Source organism: Bufo bufo, chromosome 5 (genome assembly GCF_905171765.1).
Source record: "Bufo bufo chromosome 5, aBufBuf1.1, whole genome shotgun sequence".
NCBI classification, from domain to species: domain Eukaryota; kingdom Metazoa; phylum Chordata; class Amphibia; order Anura; family Bufonidae; genus Bufo; species Bufo bufo.
Window position 1 is genome coordinate 199,978,898 of NC_053393.1, and position 18,869 is coordinate 199,997,766.

The following is an 18,869-nucleotide window of genomic DNA, read 5'->3' on the forward strand; positions in this document are numbered from 1 at the left end:
GCAATAACTTCGGCTCATCTGAGCCAATACATTCTAATACTGTATGGAGCTCCTGCTCCGTACAATATTAGAACAAAGTTTTATGTAAATCGACTTTGGATGTTTCTCATCCCTAGTATTAACTTATATGGTGGTATCACCCTTAGTGCTGCAACATGCCAGTTCATGACCACATCAGTGCTGGATCTCCAGAGGAAAGAAAAGGCGAGTCTTTCTTTTTTGTTTTATCACAATTGCAGCTATTTAAATTGTTTACCATTTATTTTAAGGGTTGGCAATTGGCCTACAATCCAGCAATCACGGGATTCTTGGAGCCAGACCTGCTGCAATGTGTGGTTTTCTTTATAAAGAGGATATTTGTTTCTGCAACTCCTCTTCTGCAGTCCTAGTAACTCTGCCTCCAGGCGACTTTCAGCTAAATAATTAGAATTACTGTAGCTTAAATATGTAATTAAGCAAATAGGGTTGTGTTCACGCCAAACTAATATTTGCATGGGTCCAGAGATGGTTGACACTGTTATAACCACATTGTATGTGGAAATTATTTTTAAATGTGTGCAACTTACATACAAATTTTATGCTAAAATGATCTGGAAGCAATAATCATGCATAAATAATATATTTTGTCCAGTGAGAAACCACTTTATTAAGCATATTTTTTTTATTTTTAGCGACTTATGTAAAATTGAATGGATAGCTAAAGGCTGCCCTGAGGAGAAAGTTATACAAGCAGTACCCTATTTGCATATGATTTGTTATATGCTGTAGATAGCACTGGTTTCTTCACTGTCTACCAAAATATAAAGATACTGGAGGGCATTTACTAACCTAAATAGGTTGCATATTTTGATACATGCCATTTGTACGGCAAAATGTACAACATTTCTCTCTTCATGCCATTTTTCAGAAGTGGCGAGAAAAGGAGGCGTACGGCACTGCTGGCCAGCCACATTTATCTTTCTTCACTTCAGTTTTCTGGCATGGAGAAAAACTTAAATCTATGGCAGCTAGGACGCTGCCATAAATTTAAGTGTGTTGCACGGCCAGAAAATGCACCCTATGTATGAGAGGTGTGCACTTCTGCATAAATTTGGCCTATCCTCCAGCAGCACAGGGGGATCAAGACCGGCATGTAATACACCGGTCTTGATAAGTGTCCCCCACTGCATTTTCATCTGAAGTAAGTCAATGCGTTATTTTGTTGATTTTTGCTATTCTATTTGTTCAAGTGTGGCTAGCAAACATGGCAATAACGTAAAAACTCCATGCAGATATTGTCCTTGGTCAGATTTGAACCTAGGACCCCAGCGCTACAAGGCACCCCATAATGGCTGATGACAAACACTAGGCATTTGACATGCCCTAATTGCATATTGTGAATGGAAAGACCAAAGGAGGGACAATTTGTCCTAATTGCATAAGCAGGAGTTTAAGAATGTCTCTTCAGTCCCTAAAGTGGTTGTCTCACTTTAGCAAATAGCATTTATTATGCAGAGGAAGTTAATAGAAGGCACTTACTAATGTATTGTGATTGTCCATATTGCTTCCTTTGCTGGCTGGATTAATTTTTTCATCACATTATACACTGCTTGTTTCCATGGTTACGGCCACCCTTCAATCCATCAGTGGTGGTTACGTGCTTGCACACTATAGGAAAAAGCACTAGCCTATGTGCGCTCCCACGGTCGCAGACATCAAATAGGCTGGCACTTTTTCCTATAGTGTGGAAGCACGGCCATGGCTGATGGATTGCTGGGTGCTTGTAACTCCTGGAAAAAAAAAGTGTATAATGTGATGGGAAAATGAATCCAGCCAGCAACGGAGGCAATATGGACAATCACAATACATTAGTAAGTGCCTTATGTTAACTTCGTCTATATCATAAATACCATTTGCTGAAGTGAGACAACCCCTTTAAATGGGGAATAATATATGTACAATGGCTCAAAATGGTGAAAATAAAGAAAGAAAGGCATAGTCAACTGAAGAATCTTCCACTGCTCTTATCCTGAGGATGCCTGGTCTCCAGTCTTTACTTTATGCTGCAGTGATGTCCGGACACAGGAACAAGTGGCTGCTATAGCCAATCATTGACCACAGAAATTACCCACAACAGTTATTGGCTGTTGTGGTCACATGTCCCAGGGCCAGGACATCATTATTGTAATAGAAGTAGAGAAGGACAGGGGACCAGGAATCTTCAAAATGGGATCAACTTTAAGTTTTTATCTTTGAGGTGAATATACCTTTTTTTTTTTTCTTATCAACCTTCCCAAGCCATTGCATTACTTGTGTATTTTCCACTAGAAAACCTCTTTAAAGTTTGGCATTATAGTTTAATTACAATTACACCATCCACTCCAGTGGTGTCATAGGTGGCCACCTATTCTTTCTATCATATGAATCAGCCCTGCATAAATCAGCCATTTTGGTCAAGCATAAAAATGTACATTCCATGACAGACATTTTTCAGCATAGCACTTAGTAGCTCTTGGGCTGTAAAGGAGAGGTTTCACATTACAGGACTGATCAGTCACACTATACCTCATATTCATCCTTTAAAATAAATATGGTTCTGATCTCCTCCTACCACCAAGAAGATCTTTCCTGAGTTTTACCAAAGGTTTGAAAGTAAAAAGAAATATTTGTAAAGTGGTGTGTTGTGGTGTGCCAGGGAAATAAATTATCTTAAGACATATAGAATTAGTTTGTTTTATGGGATGTACACAAAGAACTTATAGACACCAAGGCATCTTACAAGTCTATTATTACCTTGAGGAGTTTATTATGATAAAAGGACACATATTGGTTTATTTTTCAGTTGAGTGAGATTAGTGAAATTCTTGTTCTCTTATACTTGCAGGTTCTTAACCATTTGCATAAGAAGTTAAGGAACATGTCAAAGAAGTCAGAAGCTTCAAAGAAAAAGGTAAGTTTTTATTTTAAAAAGTTAGAAAGATCCAATCTACACTACAGAGAAGAGAGAAATAGGCATAAACCAGACACCTAAATCAAGGAAACACCGAAAAAAAATCACTCTACATACAAGGAGTCCCAAAGAAAATTAATTATAATAAAGTTTTTTTGAGATTATATATATATATTATAAAAGAAAAAAATCACAATAAGTGGCATCTACAAGTCTGCTTATAGCCATACTCAAAGGAAATGTGTCACACAGAAAATTCATCTGATATGGTCGAATCTGACAAAGTGACTTCGACTTCCACAAAAATCGGTGCTCCTAATCCCTATAATATTAAAGGAGACAGCCCAACATAGTGAAGTCCCACAAGTTCTTTATTTTATAAAATCATTTATTATACTCACAAATTCCATAAAATCTTAGTCATATAAAATAAGTGGCACTCCTCTCGCCGATTGCCGAACCCAGGTTTCGCCTCCGCTTCGTCAGGGGCATCTGAAAATCCTATTCGGTTCTTCCTTTTAATGGCGATGTAGGCGTTAACCAAAATGTTCCTTTTACAATTAGAGTAATTTCCACAATTTTTAAAAACATTCAGTATTAAAACATAATAATAGCACTACAATTTATATTACACAATAATCACATACCTTATAGTTATGATGCTTCTCCATAAAACGACACACAATTATTATCCTTCCCATAAAATCAACATATTGATCCAGCTAATATCCCTATCTCCACCTCTTTATTCCAATCACATGTTCCTCTCTCAATTACTAGTCCACATTCATTTCTAATGACCCTGCCAATCACATGTTAATGCTAACCAATGACTACAGAAACATCTAGCAACCATAGTAAAGTATCCGCAATCCTCTCTATCTCCCTACTACCCAAGCCTTGATGTCAAACTCTACATTCAATCCATCCGGTTCTCCCATAACCACTTTTAGTACAATTACAGAGATACCACATTTTTGTAATTTTTCTTGTGTTTTAACAATGATCTCTTAAGGCATAGAGGGCAATGGTATACAATTGCAGAGGAGACTTTCAGCAACTGGGAGTGTAGCGCTCCCAGTAAATGACCATTCAGATGCTGTGGTCACAATTGAACATGGCGTCTTAGGAGTTAAAATCTGTGATCAGCATTGTCTCTGATCAAGGACTCTGCCAATGGGTGTCTGATGTGTTAAACAGCAGGCACCCAGTGGTTATGGTGCCTGCCCAGCTTCTGTACAGAAGTAAATAAACAAAACAATAAATAATGGAGCACATACAGTACTATTAGATGTTTCAGAAATCACAATAAATGTATATAAATCTGCCTATAGCCATACATAAATGACCATATAAAGTGCTTAGTACAAATTAAGATAAACATATAGGACACAATTGCACAAAGCAAAGCACTAACCACCCTAGAGCAATACAGAGTAACCCATAAGATAAAGCATTAAGTGCATACAATGAATATCCAAACTGCCCTATAATTCCTGCCCTAGCACATGTTTTGCTTGCTTGATCCCCTTAAAAAAGTGAAAGCAAGACACCTGTTACATAATTACATAGTTAATACAGTTGAAAAAAGTCCATCAAGCTCAACCAAGGGATAGGTGGGGACGCAAATCCCAGAAGGAATTTAGACTCAGATTTCTACACGTTTTCATTAGCATTAATGTTGTTTACTTTTAAGAATTCATCTAAACCCTTTTTAACATTGTCCACTGTTTCTGCTGTGACCACGTCCTGAGGAAGGCCCCTTTCACACGGGTGCAATGTGTGAGGTGAATGCATTGCACCCGCACTGAATCCGGACTCATTCACTTCAATGGGACTGTTCAGATGAGCGGTGATTTTCACGCATCACTTGTGCGTTGCATGAATATCGTAGCATGTTCTATATTCTAAGTTTTTCACGCAACGCAGGCCCCATAGAAATAAATGGTTCTGTGTGAAAATCGCAAGCATTCGCAAGCAAGTGCGGATGCGGTGCGATTTTCACTCATGGTTGCTAGGAGATGATAGGGATGAAAGCAACCCCAGACCCCATTAAAGTGTATTCACTGTATTATTTTAGGTTATAAGGGAAAATAATAGCATTCTTAATACACAATGCTTAGTAAAATGTGGATTGAGGGGTTAAAAAATAATAATAATTAACTCACCTCATCCAATTGATCGTGCAGCTGGCATCGTCTTCTTGCTTCTTCTTCTTCCAGGACCTGCAAAAGGACCTTTGATGATGTAATCACGCTCACCACGTGGTGAGCGCGGTGACGTCAGCGCAGGTCCTGCTGAATAAAGATAAAAGATTTATATCTTCATTCAGCAGGACCTGCACTGACCAGCGCGATTACGTCATCAAAGGTTCTTTTGCAGGTCCTGGAAGAAGAAGAAGCAAGAAGACGATGCCAGCTGCACGATCAATTGGATGAGGTGAGTTATTTTTTATTTATTTTTTTAACCCCTCAATCCACATTTTAATAAGCATTCTGTATTAAGAATGCTATTATTTTCCTTTATAAACATGTTATAAAGGAAAATAATAAAATGAATAGAACACCTAACCTAAACCCGAACTTCAGTGAAGAAGTCCGGGTTCAGGTCTGGGTACCACATTCAGTTTTTTCTCACGCGCGTGCAAAACGCATTGCACTCGCACGGAAAAAACGGAACATCGGAACGCAATGGCAGTCAAAACTGACTGCAATTGCGTGCCTACTCGCGCGGTTTTCCCGCATTGCACACGCGACGCATCCGGAGCAAATCCAGGACGCCCGTGTAAAAGAGGCCGTAGCCTATTCCACAGCTTCACCGTTCTTACAGTAAAGAAGCTTTGACGCTTCCGGAGACTTAACTTTTTCCTCTCCAATCGGAGGCAGTGCCCCTTTCTTTTGAGCGCATTTTACATGGAACCGTTTTTCACCGCATTTTTTATATGGCCCATTTATATATTTATATAGGTTAATCATGTCCCCCCTTAGATATCTTTTCTCTCAAGATTAAATAAATTCAATTCTTTTAATCTTTCTTCATAACTAAGACCCTCTATTCCCCTTATCATTTTAGTCACTCTCCTCTGTACTTTTTCCAACTGTAGTGCGTCCTTTCTGTGGACTTGTGCCCAGAACTGAACAGCATATTCCAGATGAGGCTGCACCAACGCATTGTAAAGTGGTAATATCACATCCCTGCCCCACAAGTCCATTCCTCATTTAATACATGACAGTATCCTGGTGGCCTTAGAAGCAGCTAATTGACATTGTATGCTGTAATTTAATCTACCATCTACAAGGACACCCAAATCCTTCTCTATAAGTGACTCTCCCAGTGTTACATCCCCTAGGACATATGAAGCACAGAAATTATTACTACCAAGATGCATAACTTTACATTAGTCCACATTGAACTTCATTTGCCAAGTTGATGCCCAATCACTCAGAGTGTTCAAGTCAGCTTGTAGTTTATGGACATCTCCCATAGACTGTGCAGTTCTACAAAGCTTGGTATCATCTGCAAAAATAGATATGGTGCTATAAATCTCGTCCTCGATATTATTAATAAATAAATAAAATAATAAAGGGCCCAGCATTAGAGATGGCCTTGCGGTTCGCCCGGCGGTCATTTCACGGTAAACTTTGCGTGTTCGCGATTCGCCAAACATGCGAACATATGGAGAAATTCGCGCCCGCCATATTCTTTTACATTGTGAAGAACTTTGACCCATGACACATCCATCAGGTGGTACAGAACAGCCAATTGAGACATTTCAGCTCTTGGACATACCCCCTACCTTATAAATAAACCTGACCTGGCCGCCATTTTACATTCAGTGTTTTGCCAGTGTAGGGAGAGGTTGCTGTGTGGAGCAGGTACAGGCTGTTAGGGACACCAGACGCTAGCTAATAGGGCCACAAAAGTCCTTTTAAGGACTGGTATAGGTGTGCTATCGATAGGTGTGATACATAGAGGGGTACGATATACTTATAATATACTTTTATAATTAGTCAAAAACACATAGATCTCTATAGTGATCACCTGGAAGTCAGGGGCCTAGGGGCAAGGGGCTTACTAGGGCAATTTTTATATAGGGTAAGGTTCCAGGCGGGGTCGCTCTTATCAGGGTGGGTGGTCTGTGGTTAGGCTATCAGGGCCAGAATAGCACCCCCCTGTAGGGCAATATCAGGGACAGTTCTTTGACCAACCTGTCCTTCAATACCACATCATCCTCTAGCCCAGGGATGGATGTTTTTTTGCTTTCCCTCCGGGATTCATCAATGTGCACTGGAACCCCCTGGATTGTGGCAGGGCATATGGTTTCTGATTTGGTGCCGCCGAGCACCTAATTTAGTGCCGCCGAGCACTTGTTATTGCCTACCACAGTGATGGTGAACCTTTTAGAGACCAAGTGCCCAAACTGCAACCCGAAACCCACTTCTTTATTGCAAATTGCCAACACAGCGATTTAACTTGAATAGCAATACAGTATCTTCCATGTACTTTATCATTTAGCTATAATAGCCTGTCTACATTTAATGTGCTGCCTGTTCTGTTCATAGTGCACCCTGCATTGCTGCTGAAGAAAAGTCTAAGGCATATTGGTACACCATAGACTTTTTCATGGGTGCCCACAGAGAGGGCTCTGAGTGCCGCCTCTGGCACCCGTGCCATAGGTTCGCCACCACTGGCCTACCACATCTATGCTTTTTGCTTAAGTTAAATAATTTAATTTATTTTCATTTTGAGGGATATCTTTTCTATTCACATGTCCGCAAAATGGGTCTGCATCCGTTCCGCAATTTTGCGGAACGGGTGCAGACCCATTCATTTTCAATGGGGCCGGAATGTGCTGTCCGCATCTGCATTTGCGGATCTGCACTTCCGCATCTGTGCTTCCGTTTCTGCAAAAAAATAGAACATGTCCTATTCTTGTCCGCAAATGCAGACAGGATAAGGCATTTTCTATTATAGTGCCGGCGATGTACGGTCCACAAATTGCGGAATGCACATTGCCGGTGTCCGTGTTTTGCGGATCCGCAAAACACTTACGGACGTGTGAATGGACCCTCATAGTAAAATTATTAAAGCTTATGTTTTATCTTTATGTATATTCTAATGGATTGCCTTCCTTGTACAATGTTATAATATACTTAATATGTGAGAAAGTATATTATAGTGCATTTGTATTGTGCGGCAGTTGTGTGCGGTTCTGCTGCGATACTGCAGGTATATAGAGGGACAAGCGTTATTGGAACAAATAATTTCTACTGGTGTGATATACCAGTCGTCCCCCAAAAAAAACTGATTGAAGTGAGGTGTTATATACCAATATACTTTCTTTATAGTGCATTTGGGTACTGTATAGTGGATTTGCGCATGCGCGTACGTGAATATTATATTGCCGATATTTCGCATTGAAAAACAAAATTAATGGAGATCGCAAATTCGAATAATACATCTGGTATGTCACTGTCCATGTTGTGGGACTATTTGTGCACTTCTAGTAATTATTTCTTGGCTGCAAATATGAGCTGAAGGTTTTTCAAGTTCGCCTGCCATTAAAATGAATGGTACCCGCTGCGAACTTGCGGTTCGGGAACATTTGATCGTGTTCGCGAACCTTCCCAGCAGATGTTCGTCCATCACTACCCAGCATTGAACCTTGGGGTACACCACTTATAACCCGGGACCATTCTGAATAGGAATCATTTACCAGAACTCTCTGGACACGGTCCTTCAGACAGTTTTCAATCCAATTACAAACTATACTTTCCAAGCAAATAGACCTTACTGTACCTATTAAACGTCTATGAGGGACAGTATCAAAAGCCTTTGCAAAATCCAGAAACACTACATCCACAGCCGCTCCTCTGTCCAGGTTACTACTCACCACCTCATAAAAACAAATCAGGTTAGTCTGACAACTTCTGTCCTTGGTAAACCCATGTTGGTTATCACTTATAATATTATTTACAGTCACATACTCCTGTATATAGTCCCTTAAGAGTCCTTCAAACATTTGTCCCACAGCAGAAGTTAAACTAACTGGTCTATAATTACCTGTGGAGGATCTAGAGGATTTTTTTTGAATATGGGCACCACATTTGCCTTCCGCCAATCGCTTGGCACTGTACCAGTCACTAGAGTATCTTTCGAAATTATAAACAGGGGCACAGCAATGACTGAAATGATCTCTTTAAGCACTCTTGGGTGTAATCCATCTGGACCCGGAGCCTTGTTCATTATTTACCCTATTTAAATTCTCTTGGACCATATCTACAGTTAGCCAAGTGAGTATATTACTGGATGTGCAAATAGTGATGAATATTCTAATTGCAAATTTATCGCGAATATATTACATTGCCGATTTTCGTAATCAAGTAAACAATAACTGGAGATCATGATTTCTCGAATTTGCAAATTTATGGCGAAAATTCGGCCCAAAATTTGCTAAATATTGCAAATTCGAATATTGCCTATGCCGCTCATCACTAGTTTCTAGGTGAAACGCCCTGCTGCAGTGTTGCTGGCCCTGGGCTTTCATCCCTAATATCAGCCAAACAGGCATATTTACTAGGGCATTACTCCCTGGCACTTTTCCCTCTACCCCTTCTTCCTACATTAACCCAACTGCTAACCTGTTAGTCCTGATCTTGCCCTTCTCCTCCCACCTCCATTTCACTGACCCCAGTCAGTGCCTGCACAGTGAGGTCTAAGCCTCTCTCCAGGTCTGCAATGCCCCTAAGGCCTCTTTCACACGGGTGTTGCGGAAAAATGTCCGGGTGCGTTGCGGGAACACCCGCGATTTTTCCGCGCGAGTGCAAAACATTGTAATGCGTTTTGCACTCGCGTGAGAAAAATCGCGCGTGTTTGGTACCCAAACCCGAACTTCTTCACAGAAGTTCGGGCTTGGGATCGGTGTTCTGTAAATAGTATTATTTTCCCTTATAACATGGTTATAAGGGAAAATAATAGCATTCTGAATACAGAATGCTAAGTAAAACAGGGCTGCAGGGGGTTAAAAAAAATAAAAAATCATTTAACTCACCTTAATCCACTTGCTCGCGATGCCGGGCATCTCCGTCTGACTCTTTTACTGTCTAGGACCTGTGGAGAGCATTAACTATAGTTTAAGGACCTGGGATGACGTCACTCTGGTCATCACATGGTACGTCACATGATCTTTTACCATGGTGAATCACCATGGTAAAAGATCATGTGACGTACCATGTGATGACCGGAGTGACGTCATCCCAGGTCCTTAAACTATAGTTAATGCTCTCCACAGGTCCTAGACAGTAAAAGAGTCAGACGGAGATGCCGGCTACGCGAGCAAGTGGATAAAGGTGAGTTAAATGACTTTTTATTTTTTTTTAACCCCTCCAGCCCTGTTTTACTATGCATTCTGTATTCAGAATGCTATTATTTTCCCTTATAACCATGTTATAAGGGAAAATAATAAGGTTCGGGTCTCCATCCCGATCGTCTCCTAGCAACCGTGCGTGAAAATCGCACCGCATCCGCACTTGCTTGCGGATGCTTGCGATTTTCACGCAACCCCATTCATTTCTATGGGGCCTGCGTTACGTGAAAAACGCACAAAGAGGAGCATGCTGCGATTTTCACGCAACGCAAAAGTGATGTGTGAAAATCACCGCTCGTGTGCACAGCCCCATAGAAATGAATGGGTCAGTATTCAGTGCGGGTGCAATGCGTTCACCTCCCGCATCGCATCCGCGCGGAATACTCGCTCGTGTGAAAGGGGCCTAAGTGTTTCAAGCTGCTTATTTAGATCCAGGATCTGGGCTTCCATTATGCAACGTGATTGCATCTAGTACAAATGTATTCACCTTCGAATGGCTCTTCAAGGCACGCATACATTGCACAGGACACACACTTAGTAGCATTGTCCATGGAGCACATGTTTAAATGGGGATGAACAGTAAAGAAGAAAAACAGTAAATATGAATTAAGATTTAGACCCTGTTTGCTGTAGTTGAAGGACTAGCTAGAATCAAGCCAACAACACACAAGGGAAATCTATCAAACCTTAGTATCTTGCTCCTTGTCTTAAAGTTTGGTTCTTTATTCAGCAGCCACTTAGTACAGCAAGCTTCAGGTAGAGCACCAGAGTCACAGAGCTGTCTGTACATACATTGGTTAGTTTGTTTGTTCTTTGCTTTATGAATTTTTGTCCTACATTTTTATCTTATTTTGCATTAAGCACTTTATATGAATATTTATGCATGACTATAGGCAGATTTATATACACTTACTGTGACCTCTGTAACATCTTATAATACTGCATGTGCTTCATTATTTATTAACTACCCCATTTTTGTTTTATTTTATTTATATTTTTATGTTTTATTTACGTATTATGTTTTGTTTATTTTATTTGTAATATCTATAGATAAAAAGTGTTATTATATAGAATTTTGGTGGATCTTCTTTTATGTATAGCTATTATACAGTTAGTAAGATGTTTATAAAGAGTTATCTTTATGAATGCATAGGAATATAAAAATCAACATATCGAGTTACTATATTTTATTGATGTGAACACTGCTACAGTATTTCTACAGAAGCAAGGGTGTAACTAGTAATCATAGGGTCCATAGCGAAAGTTTAAATGGGCAACTACTCTGTTGCAACAGATACAGAAGTAGCAATTGTTAACATGACAGATGGTACGTTGCGCTATTAAGGAAGCATGTGAAAATGCTATGTTAATAACATAGTGCACCATCTGTCTAGTTAATCATTGCTACTCGTGTTGCGTGAAGTGAGCTTCGGATGCTTCATCCGAAGTCACTTTATTCAAAACTTCGGAATAATACTGTACGGAGATCTGTCTCCAGTATTAGAATGTATGGGCTCTGATGAGCCAAAGTAAGTTATTCGCGAAGTCGCGGTAGTTGATTTTTAAAGTGGGAAACCACTTTAAAACTTGAAAACGAACTTGGCTTTCATTCCGAGGTGCTAATCAGAACCGAAGCCAGGTTCGTTTTCGAGTACATCTATACATCTAACATAAGTGTTACATTTTTACTGTATACCTTTGACTGTGTTAAACCAACAGTGGTTGCTCGATTTCAAAACTGTGAAATAACTGTAATAATTTTTGACTTGGCTTCTTTCTCACCTTGATTTGTTGATTAAACCCTTCTACACTGCTTACTCTCTGGTCTTGATGGGCTCCTGATCCTGAGCCTTTGGTTCGTATCTGACTATGCTTATGTCTGGCCCTTGAACAACATGCCTGGTATCTGTAGAACCCATCCTAGCTCCGATCCCTGTGTTATCTATGATTATGCACCTGCCCGACCTACAGACATCATCCACTGAGCCATCCTTATTCCTGGCTTTGTTCCTGTGTCACCAACTACAAGTCAGCGCAGCCATGTACATCCTTTCTCATGGGGGCAGGGGTGAAAACTGGATTTCCCTTTGACTCCGTTCCTCAGTTTAGCCTGGGCCAAGTTGTGGTAGAAAATATACGTTTAAATTGTAGATATCCCGGTTTGTGTTTTTTTTTTTTTTTTATATGTCCTCTTATGATTGGTTTTAAGGCCAAATCCTGAAAAAACTCTTTAAATAATTTCACATAAAATTTATTTCAGATATACTAATCATCAGGAAGGCCTATTATAGTTTTCTGCTATAAGTTTCCTTCCTCATGAACATCAACTTTTGCAGGGGATCCACAGAAAAAATAAAGTGCTTTAGGACTAGGGTGGAAGGTATTTACCAGCATTATCTATAACTAGCATGATTGGTAAGGAAATAATAATTTGTGATAAGGTACTGTAGAAACATACACCAGCAGTCAAGCTCCCAGCATGATTTGCTTTACACCTGGATAATGTCTCATACAAGTAGTCATAAACATCAGTAAGTTAGTTTCTATTGCTTACTTTGCAAGCTGGTAACTCTTTAATCTTGGGTGTCACTGTCAGAATTATGTGTAACCCATGGAATGCAGCAATCATTTTGTACTCATTAGGTAATTATATTTGAATTTTAGAAGGCACAAACATATAACAGAACATTTTTGTCACGGCTGAGGATGGGGGAAATCCTCAGCCGTGCGGTGAAGTAAGATGTCCAGTCGCTACTCGCCAGGAACACAGAATTAGGGAGCAGGTCACCTCCTGTTGCGTCCCTAACGCTGACCCTGTCTCCTACCTGCATGGGCCGACCTTGATGGTAGGAGGACCCATGCGCAGGAACCTCGGATCCCTGACTTACCCTCCGACCGGTCCCTGGGCTAAGGAGCAGGGTAAGACAACCCACTCCTCCTAGGCACGGAGGAGCTTGAGTCTCACTGGCCAAGCAGCATGAAGAAGGGGGGTACATAAACAGGACTATGGATAAGACAGGTGAACCAAACAGTTCCACACAAACCTGTCTCAGCCTTGCTGACTGGAACCCGTGTTAAGGAAAGGCTGTCCACACAGACAAAGGTAAACAGCACACACATGAAGACACACAGGGACCAGGACATCCATAGCTGCACAAAAACCAAAGACACAAGACATCAACAACACATCACGGTATAAGAACTTATGACCGGAAGGGTGGCCCTTGCAAGAAGATGGAAATCACAGGAGGCTGCTACAGCAAAGCATGACTGAAGCAACCTACTGAGCCATGCCAAAGTGAGAGGCTTTATAGGCCTAAGAGGCCACACCCAACGGTCAGACACACCCAGTGACATCACACACACTGGGAAGGGAGTTAACCCTTCCAGCACCACAGGAAAGGGAAAACACCAACTTAAAGGAACAGTGTCCAACACAACAAACACACTGTGGATGTTGCTGCAGGCAACGACATGGGTGGCAACCGTGTCCTGGGAGTCAGCCCCAAAGGCCGGGACACTGCCACCACATGTACACATCACCAAACGTTGCCACAGGCAACCACAGTGCAGGAAAGGTGTCCGTGCACACCACACAATACACAGAGTGCACACAGACTAAAAACAGTGCATACATACACGCACACAAACTCCAAAGGGACCGCACACATACCTGTTGTCTGCGAAAACCGCACTTGAGGCAAACAACATCAAGCCTCAAGCTGCGGTTGAAACAACAACCCAAACCGCGGGCAACTGTATGCGGCTCCCAAGGAGTCACGACCAAAACCGTGGCCGTGACACTCCCACCCCTCAAAGCCCCCACCACCAAAAAAAAAAACACGTGAGGGACTCACACAAGGGGATGGGAGAAGTGGACGTCCACTCTCAGACACGGTTCCCAGAAAGTCGCTGTCAGCTGCATCCTCTCCCAGCACACAACTCAGCCAGTCCGACGAGGCCTGCAGCCCGCACCAGCGACACAGGGGGGAGAACCCCAGAGAGATGAACGAGGGGACTCTCCACACACGTCCCCACTCCAGTCGCTGCCAGCAGACACTCCTAACCAGCACGCAGCCGGACCAAATACGGAGTGCTGCCAGCAAACGACCAGAGATGGGAACATGTAGAGGGACGAGGGATCCCCAACACGGACACGGAAGGTAAGGTGGCGGGGAAAAGCCACCAACCGTGCCGTTAACGGTGATCCCCCCGGAACGCTCTCCCTCCGGAGAACGCGCATGCAGGCCACAAGAGGATGGCACTGCATGCTGCACCCTCTTTCGAAGGTGTGCACCCGCACACCAAACAAACACACCGGTGCCATAAAATCAGAGGGACGCCAAGCGAGGCAATGGTGAAGGGATGGCGGGGAAACGCCACTCACCGCGCCGTCAGAGGCGAAACCCCCAGAACGCTCTCCCTCCGAAGAGCGCGCATGTTCTCCTTCCGCAGACGGCGGTACATGCTTCGCCCTCTTTCGAGGGAGCATCCAAGCAAGGAGCCTTTCCGGTCATACTGTCACGGCTGAGGATGGGGAAAACCCTCAGCCGTGCGATGCTCAGAAATGTCCGGTCGCTACTCGGCCAGGGCAACAGCATTAGGGAGCAGGTCTCCTCCTATTGCGTCCCTAGCACTGACCCTGTCTCCTGTCCGCATGAGCCGACCCTGATGGTGGGAGGACTCATACTCTGGAACCTAATAGTCCCTGGAAGCCCTCAGGACGGCCCTGAACTAGGAGGAGGGTAAGACTACCTATTCCTCCTAGGCACGGAGGAACAGGGGTCTCACTGGCCAAGCAGCAGGGAGAAGGGGGTACATAAACAGGACTATGGATAAGACAGGTGAACCAAACAGTTCCACACAAACCTGTCTCAGCCTTGCTGACTGGAACCCGTGCTAAGGAAAGGCTGTCCACACAGAGAAGGTAAACAGCACACACATGAAGACACACAGGGACCAGGACATCCATAGCTGCACAAAACACAGAGACACAAGACATCAACAACACATCACGGTATTAGAACTTATGACCGGAAGGGTGGCCCTTACAAGAAGATGGAAATCACAGGAGGCTGCTACAGCAAAGCATGACTGAAGCAACCTACTGAGCCATGCCAAAGTGAGAGGCTTTATAGGCCTAAGAGGCAACACCCAACGCTCAGACACACCCAGTGACATCACACACACTGGGAAGGGAGTTAACTTTTCCAGCACCACAGGAAAGGGAAAACACCAACTTAAAGGAACAGTGTCCAACACAACAAACACACTGTGGATGTTGCCGCAGGCAACGACATGGGTGGCAACCGTGTCCTGGGAGTCAGCCCCAAAGGCCGGGACACTGCCACCACATGTACACATCACCAAACGTTGCCACGGGCAACCACAGTGCAGGAAAGGTGTCCGTGCACACCACACAATACACAGAGTGCACACAGACTAACAACAGTGCATACATACACGCACACAAACTCCAAAGGGACCGCACACATACCTGTTGTCCGCGGCAACCGCACTTGAGGCAAACAACATCAAGCCTCAAGCTGCGGTTGAAACAACAACCCAAACCGCGGGCAACTGTATGTGGCTCCCAAGGAGTCACGACCAAAACCGTGGCCGTGACAATTTTACAGTCTATGATACAAAGCCAAGATTTTGCCATATTTTGATTCCAAGTTCCAAAGACTCGCAATTACTCATAACTCAGTTTTCAGCATGCTCTAGCTCGCCATTGCAAGAGGGGTAGCAGGCATGAATTAAATTATTAAAGGCTTTTTATACATAACTCTAAGACATATGACTGCATTAGAATTGACTGGCCTATTTTGGCAGATCCATAGTAAGACAGTTATTTAGCCATAGCTATTGCATAAGCCAAGAAATGTTAAAAAAATGTGAAATATTTGACTTTGTATTTTATGTATTTCCACATTAAACCCAGTCGCAAAAGAAGAAATCTCCAGGATCCTCTCTTCTTCTTCTTTCCCCAGCACATGCACTACTGGCCCTATTTCCCTCCTCCAGACTCTCTCCCCAGCTGTCAATACTCACCCAACTGAAATCTTCAACCTTTCTCTCTTCTGGCATCTTCTTCTTTCAAACATTCATAATTAGGGATGAGCGAACCCGAACTGTATAGTTCGGGTTCGTACCGAATTTTGGGGTGTCCGTGCCACGGACCCGAACCCGAACATTTTCGTAAAAGTCTGGGTTCGGTGTTCGGCGCTTTCTTAGCGCAATTCCCTAAATAATTTTTTTCTGCTGTATCAGGCCAAGTTTAAATCGATCCATAAAATGGTATATTAGATTTAAGGTGCGGATAGTGTCATCCTCAATAACTTCACACGCTACCGTGCATTTCCAAGTTTAATTCTGTCCGTAAACGTATACCTGTCACCCAGCGCCTAAATAATAGGCCTAAAATTTATATTTAGCTAAATCTGTTGATACTGCTGTGGCTGGTCAATCTATTTAGTGTCTGCCAAAGCACAGTTTTTGTTCTGGGTTGAAATACAATTCCCAACTTAGCAAGTCCCTAAATAATTTTTTTCTGCTGTATCAGGCCAAGTTTAAATCGATCAATAAAAGGGTATATTAGATTTAAGGTGCGGATAGTGTCATCCTCAATAACTTCACACGCTACCGTGCATCTCCAAGTTTAATTCTGTCCGTAAACGTATACCTGTCACCCAGCGCCTAAATAATAGGCCTAAAATTTATATTCAGCTAAATCTGTGTTTATTGCTGAGGCTGGTCAATTCATTTAGTGTCCGCCAAAGCACAGTTTTTCTTCTGGGTTGAAATACAATTCCCAACTTAGCAATTCTCTAAATCAATGGTTTCTGCTGTATCAGGCCTACTTTAAATCTATCCGTAAAAGGGTATATTAGATTGAAGGTGCAGATAGGGTCATTCTCAATAACTTCACGTGCATTTCCAGGTCTAATTCTGTCCGAAAACGTATACCTGTCACCCAGCGCCTAAATAATAGGCCTAAAATTTATATTTAGCTAAATCTGTCGTTACTGTTGTGCCTGTATTAGTGTAATACGGTACCTAAATAGATAGCCAGATAGTGTTAGGTGCCTGTAAAAAAAGGCCTGAATTTGAATTCAATACATTGGGCCAAATAATTTTTTTCTTATTGTGGTGAACGGTAACAATGAGGAAAACATCTAGTAAGGGACGCGGACGCGGACATGGTCGTGGTGGTGTTAGTGGACCCTCTGGTGCTGGGAGAGGACGTGGCCGTTCTGCCACAGCCACACGTCCTAGTGAACCAACTACCTCAGGTCCCAGTAGCCAGCAGAATTTACAGCAATATTTAGTGGGGCCCAATGCCGTTCTAAGGATGGTAAGGCCTGAGCAGGTACAGGCATTAGTCAATTGGGTGGCCGACAGTGGATCCAGCACGTTCACATTATCTCCCACCCAGTCTTCTGCAGAAAGCACACAGATGGCGCATGAAAACCAAGCCCATCAGTCTGTCACATCACCCCCATCCATATCAGGGAAACTGTCTGGGCCTCAAGTTATGCAGCAGTCTTTTATGCTGTTTGAAGACTCTGCTGGCAGGGTTTCCCAAGGGCATCCACCTAGCCCTTCCCCAGGGGAGGAAGAGATAGAATGCACTAACGCACAACCACTTATGTTTCCTAATGATGAGGACATGGGAATACCACCTCAGCACGTCTCTGATGATGACGAAACACAGGTGCCAACTGCTGCGTCTTTCTGCAGTGTGCAGACTGAACAGGAGGTCAGGGAGGAAGACTGGGTGGAAGACGATGCAGGGGATGATGAGGTCCTAGACCCCACATGGAATGAAGGTCGTACCACTGACTTTCAGAATTCGGAGGAAGAGGCAGTGGTGAGACCGAGCCAATAGCGTAGCAAAAGAGGGAGCAGTGGGCAAAAGCAGAACACCCGCCGCCAAGAGAGTCCGTCTGCTACTGGCCACCGCCATTTGGGACCGAGCACCCCAAAGGCAGCTTCAAGGAGTTCTCTGGCGTGGCAGTTCTTCAAACAATGTGCTGACGACAAGACCCGAGTGGTTTGCACGCTGTGCCATCAGGGCCTGAAGCGAGGCATTAACGTTCTGAACCTTAGCACAACCTGCATGACCAGGCACCTGCATGCAAAGCATGAACTGCAGTGGAGTAAACACCTTAAAAACAAGGAAGTCACTCAGGCTCCCCCTGCTACCTCTTCTGCTGCTGCCGCCTCGGCCTCTTCCTCCTCCTCTGGAGGAACGTTGGCACCTGCCGCACAGCGCCACCACCACCTTCGTCACCAAGTATCTCAACCATGTCACACGGCAGCGTTCAGCTCTCCATCTCACAAACATTTGAGAGAAAGCGTAAATTCCCACCTAGCCACCCTCGATCCCTGGCCCTGAATGCCAGCATTTCTAAACTACTGGCCTATGAAATGCTGTCATTCAGGCTGGTGGACACAGACAGCTTCAAACAGCTCATGTCGCTTGCTGTCCCACAGTATGTTGTTCCCAGCCGCCACTACTTCTCCAAGAGAGCCGTGCCTTCCCTGCACAACCAAGTATCCGATAAAATC

The 18,869-nt window shown here is 43.2% G+C and overlaps 1 protein-coding gene across 1 annotated transcript in view; it reads left to right on the top strand.

The window, feature by feature from the left end:
* The window catches only part of GALR1 (galanin receptor 1), a 411,502-nt gene that overhangs the window by 224,907 nt on the left and 167,726 nt on the right, over nt 1–18,869 (top strand). The window contains exon 2 of the mRNA XM_040433266.1: nt 2,864–2,929. Coding sequence (XP_040289200.1) covers nt 2,864–2,929 — 66 coding nt within the window. The remainder of the gene's footprint in view (nt 1–2,863; nt 2,930–18,869) is intronic.